The sequence below is a fragment of the Diplotaxodon limnothrissa genome, linkage group LG18, assembly GCF_057381915.1.
Source record: "Diplotaxodon limnothrissa isolate DT_005_m linkage group LG18, D_limnothrissa_male_GT1.1, whole genome shotgun sequence".
Lineage (NCBI taxonomy): Eukaryota > Metazoa > Chordata > Actinopteri > Cichliformes > Cichlidae > Diplotaxodon > Diplotaxodon limnothrissa.
Genome location: NC_140613.1, coordinates 23,403,858 through 23,415,690, shown reverse-complemented (window position 1 = coordinate 23,415,690; position 11,833 = coordinate 23,403,858). Strand labels below are relative to the sequence as shown.

Here is an 11,833-nt window from a genome sequence, read left to right as displayed (position 1 = left end):
CTTTCACAACCTGTCTTTTGTTCTGTCTCCCTTCACTCCCTTCCCCTCACGGAGCCTGGTCCTGCTCGAGGTTTCTTCCTGTTAAAAGGAAGTTTTTCATGTCACCAAGTGCTTGGTCATGGGGGTCGTTTGGTTGTTGTGGTTTTCTCTCTTTTATTGTAGGTTTGTTGCCTTACAATATAAAGCGCCACGAGATAACTATTGTTGTGATTTGGTGTCATGTAAATAAAGCTAAATTTAATCAATTTTAATTGAATGTATTGAACTGAATGCTGAGTTTTGGAGATTAGTGCAAAATATGTATTATACATTGCAATTAAAATGTAGTAATAAAAAAATTTAAGAAACACAATGCTATACATCAAGGAGTGATAAGATGAATATTTATTTCTGTATTTTATCCTACCTAAGTACTGCACCAAACTTTAATCAGTTCGAGACACAGAATACCCAGTGGTACTTAGAGTAGAGTTTTACTTAACTTTATCAAACTACAGGATGGTTTATGCATGTATGTTAACTCTCATGTAACTCTCAAATTCTCCGAGTTTGTTTTATTAGAGCCTGTCCTCTCTTTTGGCCAATTTAAGAAAGAAAACGCACGCAGCGCTGTATGGTCACTCTGGCAATGTTGAAGTCTTTTCTCTTCTCTGATTGGTCAAGTCTCATGCCAATCATTCTTACACTTAGCAACTGCTTATGCCGGAGGCAGCCAATCAAGAAGCGTAAGAGCTACTGCAGGTGCAAAGCAGGGCTAGCCGCTGCAGTAAAGCCGAAGAGAAAACCCATTTCATGGTAAATTCCTGCGTTTTTTGTTATTTCTAGGCCTTGTCAAGTGTGACAGTAGCAGCAGAAAGCATGTGGGTTATAAATCGGTTATATAGTCTGAGATTTTGATAGCGTGTTTAGCCGTAAATTAAGAGGAGTAACCTTCATTTGACATAGCTGGGATGCTTAGCTAGCCCCTGCTGCCACATATAAATACTAGTAACGGTGGCTGTTGTGTTAGCATTAAAGGTAGCCGAATTCAGATTATTTGTAGAAACACCTCCGTTTTATGCGCAATGCGTTAATTTATTTTAATCCCCTTTGTTACCTTTCGTGGTGACTAAGGTGCATGAAAGCGCGTTATAGTGTTACCATGTATTTCTCTAGCTAAAGTGAACCAACCTGTCAATTTCTGGCTTATTCTCAGCGGAGCTAAGATCCGGTGTTAATTGGTGGTGTGGTTTAAGCCATTTAAATTAGCGACGTGATGTGAGAGGGCACTACTGTTTGGGCCGTTTCCAAAATACAATGCCCTACGAAGCACATTCTGGCCCACCATACGGGCATCCATAATTGGCTGTACAGCCAAGCGCTTCGCGCAGGTCCCAGCCCTCCCTGGATGGGAAAGGGTAGTCAGTTTAGCTGACGCTTAGCCTGCTAAGCCTTAGTACTTCCGGCCTCTTATCTGTGTGGAGTGGAGGCGTGCATTTCTTATCCAACCTATGTTGATATGACGTAGAAACGCTCGTGTCTCTGATCTGTTTTTGGCTGGATGTGACGCAGCATCTGAGCGAAACGGCATCAGTTTTCATTCCTGTCCTGATACATCCAAGGCAGTAGCTTAAAATCTCACGCAACAGACCGTAATGCCATTATCTAGCCCCATCAGGGGTATGCATGAGGCTGTTTTTAGTTATGATCTCGTGTAAGATTGCAGTAATACCCTCTATCAGACCATCCTTGTAGTGCTGGAAACTTACACAAGTTTATGGCTATATTTTTAGACTATTTCCTTTTCAGAACATATTTGTCTGCTGTAAGGCTCACTTGATACACAAGAGATGTCAGCATGCGATGAAATGAGGCACATCTTATTGAGTTCATGATGCCGTAATTGTTGCATCATATTATTTTCAGAGCTCAGGTACTTTCTGCAATAGAGTTGATCTCTATGTGGTACATGCATTTCAGAGCTCTGTGCCTTTGAGTTGTTGACTTCCTTACTCAGACAAATGTTGGTTTAGAAAAAAAAGAGGCTTCAAAGGATGTTTGTGGGTAATATAGATTGATTTGGCTTTTCTGTGCGTCTGTAGTTTTCTTCTGATGCTTTTCCTGTCTGTTTGATCTGGTTAAAATTTAGCCAGAAAACTGAATATTTCACCACCTAAAGACTAACTGGAAAATGCATGAAAATTATAGAATTCAACATGTTCAACAGGATTCAACAGAACAGTAGCTAGATGGAAGTGCTTGCTGGCCATGTTGATTGGCCCAGTGTTTCCATCGGCTGAGTTCACCTGAATCCTCACTAATTTGTAGTTTTTCTTGCAGTCAGTATTTTCACATTTTAATACCATCAGAAGTCTTTCACCAGACCATCTAATCAGATAGTTTAAGGGTTTCTTTTACGCAGTGATCTGAATGAAAAAAAATAAAGTAAAAGCTCTTTAATGTGCCAGCATATTTCAGTTTGACAGATTTCTACTAAATTTTGCTGAAGGCTGGTAGAAACTCTCCTCTTTCTCTTTCAAGCAACAGTACCTACAGCTTGCAGGAGAGAGTCTAAAGCATGGATGTCAAACTCATTTTACATCAGAGGCCACATACAGCTCGCTTTTATGTGGGCAATGAAATGTGTCTTTCTCTCAGTGTACAGAAAGAGATATGCTAATATAATCAGATATGTTAATATAAGAAAAAGAAGCACCGTTTCAGAAGTATGCTTCAGTTTTTCTGCATGAGAAAGAAATGCTGCTATAGTAAATGAAAGAAATCTGCCAGTGGGACTTTTTGAGCTTAAATTATAAGAAGTTAACTTGTAAAACTACAGAAATCTATAACTTCATTGCTTTGGTGTAGTATGAATGACCCTGGGAGACCTCTTTATTTGTAGAAAAAGCTGTAAAACTTGTGAAAATACAGTTAAAAGTCTTGAATTTATATCCGGCTTCACAATTTTGAAAGCCATCCAAAGGGCCAGGCATTATGTTTGACACTCCTGGTCTAAAGAGTGGACACAGTATTTATTTCACTACAAAAAATATATAGTTACTAATTAGTTTTCTGATATAGATTTACAGTAAATATAATGCAAAATAAATGTACTAATAAACAATTTTCTACTCTTGTAGATAATTCTAGGAGTATATAAAACAATTAAACTGTCTTTTTGCAGGTTAGTAAAGCTCTGATCTGCTGGCTGAGGGAATAGTGGGTGGAAAAATGTTCTGATGGGTACTGCACCAACCATAAAGTTTCTCAGCCACCAGCAGAGGAATTGTTTATTTAATTAAGGAGTTACTGTCACGAATACATGGCCTGCAAATTTGCTGGAAGTAAATATAACAAATACAACACATCTGCAACAAATTTGTTGCCGTTTTTTCAGGTTGCACAAATGTAGTTTGCAGTATTTTAAGTTGTTGTACTGTGCATACTGTAACGTGTTTCTGCTGTTTCATGCAAAGTAACATTGCACGCTGTTTCCTCAAGCTTTTGTTCTTTATAACTTACTTATGCTTATCCTTGCGTAGATGGCGTCTGCAAATGCCACATACGGGCAGAAGGAGTCTACGGACCAAAACTTTGATTACATGTTTAAAATCCTCATCATTGGCAACAGCAGCGTAGGAAAGACTTCCTTCCTTTTCCGCTATGCAGATGACTCATTCACGCCAGCCTTTGTCAGCACTGTGGGCATCGACTTTAAGGTCAAGACCATCTACAGGAATGACAAGAGGATAAAGCTTCAGATATGGGTGAGAATGTAATGAATAGCACAAAAATAGTACTTGTATGTCTTTATGGAACACACTTAACTCCTGTCAGTGTTTGATTGAAAATGAAAGCAAATTTTATAAGTTCTTACTATCTCCTACAATCCCATTTTGACGTAATAACCTGTATCCGACATACCGCTGTAGCTCCTTGTGAAACTTCAGGAGGTGAGATTGTAGGTACAGATGGTGTAGTGGTTACCAAAGCAGATCTTTGGGTTTAAAATGATAAATGTGGGAAATGAGAGGGTAACTGGTGAAAGGTGTCTGCCAGTCACTGATTGATCCCCAGCTTCTCCATTCCATGTAATGAAGTATCCTTGAGCAAGAAGCTGAACCACAAGGTCTTCCTAGTAAAAGGGAGCTTTTCTTTTGCGCTATCACCAAGCGCTTGCTCATAGGATGTAGTTTGATTGTTGGGTTTTTCTGTTGTTGTTATGATTTGGAGCTGCACATGTATATAAAATTGAATTTAATTGAGTTGTGAATGTATGCGTGATAGTGTGAATGAGACTTGCAGTAGGCACTATAATATAAGTTCCACTACATTACATAATTTTTAAATGTTCAAACTGAAATCAAGATTTTCTTATGCTGCAGTGGAGTTGGACAGCTGGAGAGCTAATTAAATTGAACCAAATGCAGCCTGCAGTGCGTGCATGTTTATGATTTTTTTTTTAGTGGTTTAAGTCCATATGACTGCTGCACACACTTGCACTCATATTTTTACATGATTGTTATTCTATATAAAACAACAGCAGATTGCAAATCCAGTTTCTCAAAGTTAAAGGAAGTCTATTTATCTGACTAATTATACTCATGGACAGATGGAGACAGCACTTACCGTAAGCGTACTTGTTATACTTGTTTGAAGTCCGCCTCAAGGCCTCACACATAGTTGGTTCATCATTGTGTAGTTTCACTATAATTAAGAGAACGTTGACACCTGAGCGGCGGCTCACACTCACTGCCTGAGCCAATCAGATCCTAGCATGCTCACATGCAGCTTGATACTTTGAAACGTGCAAAATGATAAATCCATTTTGAGAACGTTGCCAGCTAACACTAAACATGAATTCCTCCAGCTTTTCAAACTGGCAAACAAATTAGATTTCATCATATTCAGAGTTATCATGAATTTCCCTTTTACCTTATTGCTTATTAAAATACAGATTTTTCCTGCCCATCGTATTAGTGACAGTGGAGTCTGTCTTATCGTGTGTCGCTAATCAGTACCAGAACTGGCCTCTTCTGTGCCTAGATTCATTTTATTTGTTGTGTAAACCCTTGAAGGGTACTTAATACGAGCCATAAAGCCTGACACTGGAACCAAGTACTCATTACATGAAACACCACAAGAATGTGTAATGCTCATGGGAGTTTGGAGACTCTTGCACAGCCACAAATCCATTGCAGGTGCCTCGTCAGTGTTCTTTGTCCTCTGCTCACAATAATCCTGCATATTCTCAAAAATGTCTCTGAATGTAGGACACTGCTGGGCAGGAGCGCTACAGGACAATCACCACAGCCTACTACAGGGGTGCCATGGGCTTCATCCTCATGTATGACATTACCAATGAGGAATCCTTCAACGCTGTGCAAGACTGGTGAGGGACGGCTGATTGTCTGTCTGTGAGAGTGGTGACTCATTAAGCTGCAATCTTATTTTCTCTTAATTTCGCTCAGCTTTCCTTTTGAGTTCAGCGTATCCTCCATCTAAATTTGAGATGTACAGCTGTGGTTCCACTACATGGAGATAGTCTAATACATCATTAGACTACAGTAGGTCATTACTGAAATCAGCAAACAAATGCACAGTGATGTTAAAAATAACCGTTGGTTTTTCTAACTCTGTGTTTGCAACACAGATGGAAGAAGTGTATGTCACTGCTGAACGAGAAAGAAACGCAGCAGATCGTATGTTAGATAGTTTTCTTCTCAGATCCACACAGCTCTGTGCTGAAGGGATGTGTCAAAATATTTTCTGATTAAATTGCTTTAATGTCAAAAAATGCTTGTGAGATTCTGTGAGTCAGAACATTAAACCATCCTGTTTTTGCAAACAGGTCGACCCAGATCAAGACATACTCGTGGGACAACGCTCAGGTCCTGTTGGTGGGGAACAAGTGTGATATGGAAGACGAGCGAGTGGTGGCTGCAGAGAGGGGCCGACAGCTGTCAGAACAGCTGGGTAAGTCATTTGGTCAGAATGAAAACTGGACACTGTGTGTGGTGTTGTATCACTCTGGGTGTGTATCTCCCATTTCCAGGAATATTTAAGTTTATTCCGATGGCCAAGTTTTTATTAGACTGTTTGTTTGTGAGGCTGTCGTTATGGGAGCAAACTTAATGCTTAATATCTGTTTAATGTCCTCTTCAGCTTTGCTGCACTGCATCGTTTCATTTGTGTGTGAAACTGATGTTTGCAAGAGGTTAAAGCTGCAGCAGCTCTTACAGAGAAATGTTATCGTTTGATGTGTGTTTGGGCTTGTGGCCTTCATCACGGCCATCATAAAACATTACAGACAATGTTTTAAGTGGGATGAGAGGTTGTAAGAGTAGTAGTATAATGCAGTGCTGTGCAAAAGTCTTGAGCCACTCCTCACTTGTTTATACAAGGAGCCAGACTTGCTTATAATGTTTAGAGTGCTCTTGAACAACAGTCCTCAAGGCTTTCTGAGTTTTTCTTTGGACAGGCACTTTGTTACTAGCAGGCTGTTGGAGAAACACATCATCTGTCACCATTTCTTTAGCTGAATCTATGAAAACTGCCAATTTGACAGACATAAAATAGTTTTTTTCACTAACATGGTGATGTTCAGTGTGTCAAAAAATGTTTTGAGAAAACTGGACAAGTGGAGGACCCAAGAAGATGTAGCAGGCCTAAAATGTCTGCAGCAGGTAAATCATATCCTTGATTATGTTGTTAAACCGGTATGACGAACGCGGCCGTGACTCTGGCAGACGAGCTGAACACTTTCTATGCTCGCTTCGAGGCTGCAGCTAAGGACTCCAACAATGCTAGTGCTAGCGGCGCTAACGGCTGCAGACAGGAAGATACTGCCAGCACCGGAAACGTGCTCGTCATCTCCGAGCATGAAGTAAGGAGAGCCTTCAAAAGAGTGAACACCAGGAAAGCAGCAGGACCAGACGGCATCCCAGGTCGTATCCTAAGAGACTGCGCATACCAGCTAGCTCCTGTGTTCACTGAGATATTCAACATCTCTTTATCTCAGTCGGTAATCCCCACATGCTTCAAAGAGTCCATCATTGTTCCTGTCCCGAAGAAACCCCACCCTGCTTCTCTCAATGACTATCGCCCTGTAGCCCTCACCTCAGTAGTGATGAAGTGCTTTGAACGCCTGGTCAGAGACTTCATCATTTCTTCACTACCAGACACACTGGACCCACTACAGTTCGCTTACCGTCCAAATCGTTCCACAGACGATGCCATCTCTCATCTCCTCCACACATCACTCACTCACTTGGACACTAGAAGGGGGAATTATGTTAAAATGCTCTTCATAGACTACAGCTCTGCATTTAACACCATAATTCCCTCCACACTCACCACCAAGCTGGAGCATCTGGGACTCAGCTCATCTATGTGTCTGTGGATCTCCAACTTCCTAACTGGCAGACCACAGGCAGTAAGGATGGGCGGACATGTCTCAGCCTCCACAACTCTCAGCACTGGAGCCCCCCAGGGGTGTGTTCTGAGCCCCCTGCTGTACTCTTTGTACACATATGACTGTGTGGCCACTACCAGCTCCACCACCATCATCAAGTTTGTTGACGACACCGTCGTGGTGGGCCTGATCTCTGATAACAACGAGACGGCCTACCTGAAGGAGATTAGGAATCTGGAGAACTGGTGCCAGAGGAACAACCTCCTTCTAAACGTCAGTAAGACAAAGGAGCTGTAGTGGACTTCAGCACTAAGCAGGAGAGGAACTACCAGACCCCCGTCATCAACGAGTGCCCAGTGGAGAGAGTGGACAGCTTCAAATACCTCGGAGTTCACATCACGCAGGACCTGTCATGGTCCTGTCACATCAACACCGTGGTGAAAAAGGCCCGACAGCGTCTCTACCACCTCCTGAGCACCTTGAGAGACTTCCAACTGCCCTCCAAGGTGCTCAGGAACTTTTACTCCTGCACTATAGAGAGCATCCTGGCGGGAAACATCTTAACCTGGTTTGGGAACAGCACCATGCAGGACAGACGAGCTCTACAGAGGGTTGTGCGGTCAGCTGAGCGCACCATCCGCTCCGAGCTCCCTGACCTGCACTCAATCTACAGCAGGCGGTGCTGGACCAAGGCCAGGAAGATCGTGAAGGACCTCAGCCATCCCAACAACAGACTGTTCTCTCTGCTGAGGTCAGGAAAGCGATTCCGCTCCCTGAAGACCAACACAGAGAGACTGAGGAGGAGCTTCTTCCCGCAGGCGATACGGTCTCTCAATCACACCACCACACAGTACTGACCCACACATACAGTTCTTACACACACTGGACATTCTGGACATTGTTTTCACTTCATCACTTAAATCACTTTAAGCATATTTGCACTGCACAAGACATAATGTGGATTGCACAACACTGGTCACTATATTCTTCATTTCCAGTTAATACTTGTACAGCTGCTGTTATTGTGTATATATTTATTTATATTTCTTCATACATTCTTATATAGTTCTATATTGTGTATTTTGTTGTACAGTTATTTTATTTTCAACTTTAATTTATATATTTTATCTTATTCTTTCCCAGTTAAATTTACCCTTCATTCTAATTTGTGTTGTACAGTTATTTCATTTTTAACCTTAATTTATATTTTATTCCTTCCTAGTTAAATTTACCCTTTTTAATTTTTCATATTTATTTCCTATCTTATTCATAGCCTTTTCCTTTTTTGTTGTCTTTAGGTCACGAGCAGTTGTCCAAGCATTTCACTACATATCGTACTGTGTATGACTGTGTACGTGACAAATAAAATTTACATTTGAATTTGAAATTTGAATTTGAATTTAAAAAATAGGAAAATCAACACAGACCTAACACAGGACTTAAGAGATGCATCTGACCTTCCAGTTGATTGAGCTGCCTTTTATTAAAGCCTCATCAGAAATGGTCTCAATGGAAGGGCAGCTGTCAAGAAGCCATTCTTAAGGAAGGAAAACATGTTATAAAATGCCATGGTGTGCCAAAATACACAAGAACAAGTACACTGTTGGTCATTAATTGACCTCCCCAGAGCCCAGACCTCAAAAATACTGAAGCATTGTGGGATCATCTTGACAGATAACAGAACAAAAACAGCCAACATCCAAAGACAAGCTCTGAATGTCCTTCAAGAAGCCTGGAGAACTGTTTTTTGCCTTTTTATATACTTTTTTCTATGTATTTTTGCACGTTTCCCACTATCCTTGCAAAACATAAAGAAATGAGGGGTGGCTGAAGACTTGTGCACAGTACTGTAACTCTAAATTAAAGGCAATTAAGCAAAAGTGAACTGCTAACATGAGCATTACACAAGATATCTGAAGTTTAACAGAGATCAGATCATCAGAACTTAAGAAATTACAAACATGGAAATGCACAAAGAAGCTAAGTAGCTGCAGCTTTGAGAAGGATGTTTTTTATACTCTTAGACTATTTGGTTCGATCTCAGACCACCAGTCAAAGGGAGACAGGTTTTAAAATCTCTTCAGTCCTCTGATATAAAGGAAAATGTCATCAGACTTGAGCTGCCTGCCTGACTAGTCTTGATATGTCTTGCCACGATGAGATCACTGGGTTAAGAGGATAAGCTGCACATTGAAACAATAAGTGTAACCACAGCGCATCTGTCTCTGTCACCCCTTCTGCCAGGTTTTGAGTTCTTTGAAGCAAGCGCTAAAGACAACATTAACGTGAAGCAGACATTCGAGCGGCTCGTGGACATCATCTGTGAGAGGATGGCAGAGAGTCTGGATAACAACGACCCCACCATCACCGGAGCTAAACAGGGGCCACAGCTCAGCGAGCAGCCTCAGAGGTCCCATCAGGATTGTGCTTGTTGAACACAGCTACACACACGTCTGCTGTCATGAGATCCACACACCTTGTTAGGTTTTATTTTTGAGTTTTGCTTTCTTTTTGTTTGTTTTCATACCACACACAGAAACTGCCATACATAGAGACAGACGCAAGATGGCTCTTCAGTTCTCCACCCCTCTCACTACACCACAACTACTGTCCACATCAGCCAGTTCCCCCCAAAGATGTGGTGTTCTTAAAGTTTTTGTTGTCAGTAGTACAGAAATTATGAGATTATGCATATTTGGTCAGAGGGGTAAAGAACATTTAACATGGTTACCATCGTAAAAAGTCTTCAATAGCTGCACACGCACTATAACAGAACTGCAAAAGGCCAGTCAGGCTAAGGCTACATCATTCCTTATTTTTAATGTGTCTGTGATTGGGTTGAACTCTAAAAGGTTGTGAAGGAGCAGTATTCTCCTCCAGCCTCCACTCCCATTCAGCACCAATGCCTCAGACCTAAATAGATACCAATCATTTGGCAATTCCTCGACATTTATTTCCACTGAAAATATGTTTGTTGCTGTGTTGGTTGATGGTTTTTTTGTTTTTGAATTGGTCAGGTGTGGTTTTGAGCTTGTGAAATCATCTTGTCATAGTTGTGTTTTAGTTTGGTGTCCTTACAGGGTTGTTTGAGAGCTCGTTTCTCTCTTTAATTTAGGGAATTAGTGGAAAAATAGCAAGTTGTGCATATCACTCAACCAATCAAGACATCTATGCTCATGGAGTCTAAAAATGCACTGATCCTGTTGTTTAGGGAGATTTTATACTAAATCAGATCAGAATCAGAAAGACTTTATTTATCCCCAATGTAGTTCATAACAAAACAAAAGTCAACAGAAAAGGTATGACTCATTTACTTTGATAACATTTTGCATCCAAGATTAACAGGACGCTTAATCAGGTTGAAATTCGTACATCACTTAAGAGAACCTGTGCATTCCACCTTAAAAGATGCAGGTATAGGCATTTCTGAATTTGATCATATGGTCAGGTATAGCTGACTAATGTAGAAGATGCGCATGCCACCATAGGAACCGTGGTTGTACAACTTTAAAAAAGAAGCCCATGACTTAAGCTAGTGTGCACATGTGTCAACTTCTTACTGTTCTGTAATAACTCTCGGCTGGCTTGTACTCAGCACCATGACAGAGAATCAGGAGCCTATTGTTCTCCTACCAAGTCTTTATCACTTCACCATTACAACACTGGAAACACCTGAGTGCAAACTTTTCATAGGCATACAGTGTGTCAGTTTTAGTTTTGTTATGAAATATGTTAACTTTGAAAATAAGTGGTAGTAATAGAAGTGCATTTCTTTATTCTATGAGTGTAGATATATAATTACTTTTAGGCCTGTCTCAGAAATTTTAAACAAATGTTTATTAGCAGACTCGGAGAGTATGTTAATGCGGCGTTAAAAAAAAAAAAAAAGCAACAGAGCCTCTTTTTAACCTTTTTTGTTACTGCTGCTTTTTAACACAGGACAAAATAAAAGGATACAGGATCTATTTCGCTAACTGAAGAGTGTATAAATGTTCTAAAGGTGAAATGCATATATAATATATTAAAGTGAGAATGATTTTGGATATTGGATTCATTCCTGTGCCGTAGTAAGAGGTGCATGTCGTTGATGTTCTTAATGGATTCTGGTTGACTGGATGGTTATCTGTATGAGCTGTTGTCTGATTTGAAATCCCACCTATCATGCAGTTAAGATACTTGGAGGTACCCGGTGGGGCTAAAGGTTTCAGATGTTAAGCCCACAGCCCCCTGCACATTGTATTACTTTCATTCAATGCGTACAATGTGCAGCGTGCACTCACTAGAAAGGCATGTGATTCAGTGTGAGCACTGGTGCAGCACAGTCCTGCCATATCCAGGAAGCCTCTTATGTCTTTGTAGATGATATTTATGTCTTTACGTATTTATTTTTGACAGAATATGATGTTTTTGAGCATGTTAAATTGTGACTCTTATTTCTCC

At 40.7% G+C, this 11,833-nt stretch overlaps 1 protein-coding gene across 1 annotated transcript; it reads left to right on the top strand.

Annotated features, from left to right (window-relative positions):
* Nucleotides 1-737: 737 nt before the first annotated feature.
* On the top strand, nucleotides 738-10,311 carry rab3aa (RAB3A, member RAS oncogene family, a). Its single transcript, XM_085378454.1, has 5 exons — nucleotides 738-795; nucleotides 3,522-3,746; nucleotides 5,253-5,371; nucleotides 5,831-5,955; nucleotides 9,638-10,311. Exons 1-5 carry the CDS (start codon nucleotides 793-795, stop codon nucleotides 9,826-9,828), a joined length of 663 nt encoding a protein of 220 aa, XP_085234580.1. The 5' UTR covers nucleotides 738-792; the 3' UTR covers nucleotides 9,829-10,311.
* Nucleotides 10,312-11,833: the final 1,522 nt, after the last annotated feature.

Bases quoted from the DNA above. Each gene is read 5' to 3' on its own strand.
- rab3aa (XM_085378454.1), top strand. The intron at 5,372-5,830 runs GTGAGGGACGGC...TTTTGCAAACAG, and splicing joins TTCAACGCTGTGCAAGACTG to GTCGACCCAGATCAAGACAT. The intron at 5,956-9,637 runs GTAAGTCATTTG...CCCTTCTGCCAG, and splicing joins ACAGCTGTCAGAACAGCTGG to GTTTTGAGTTCTTTGAAGCA.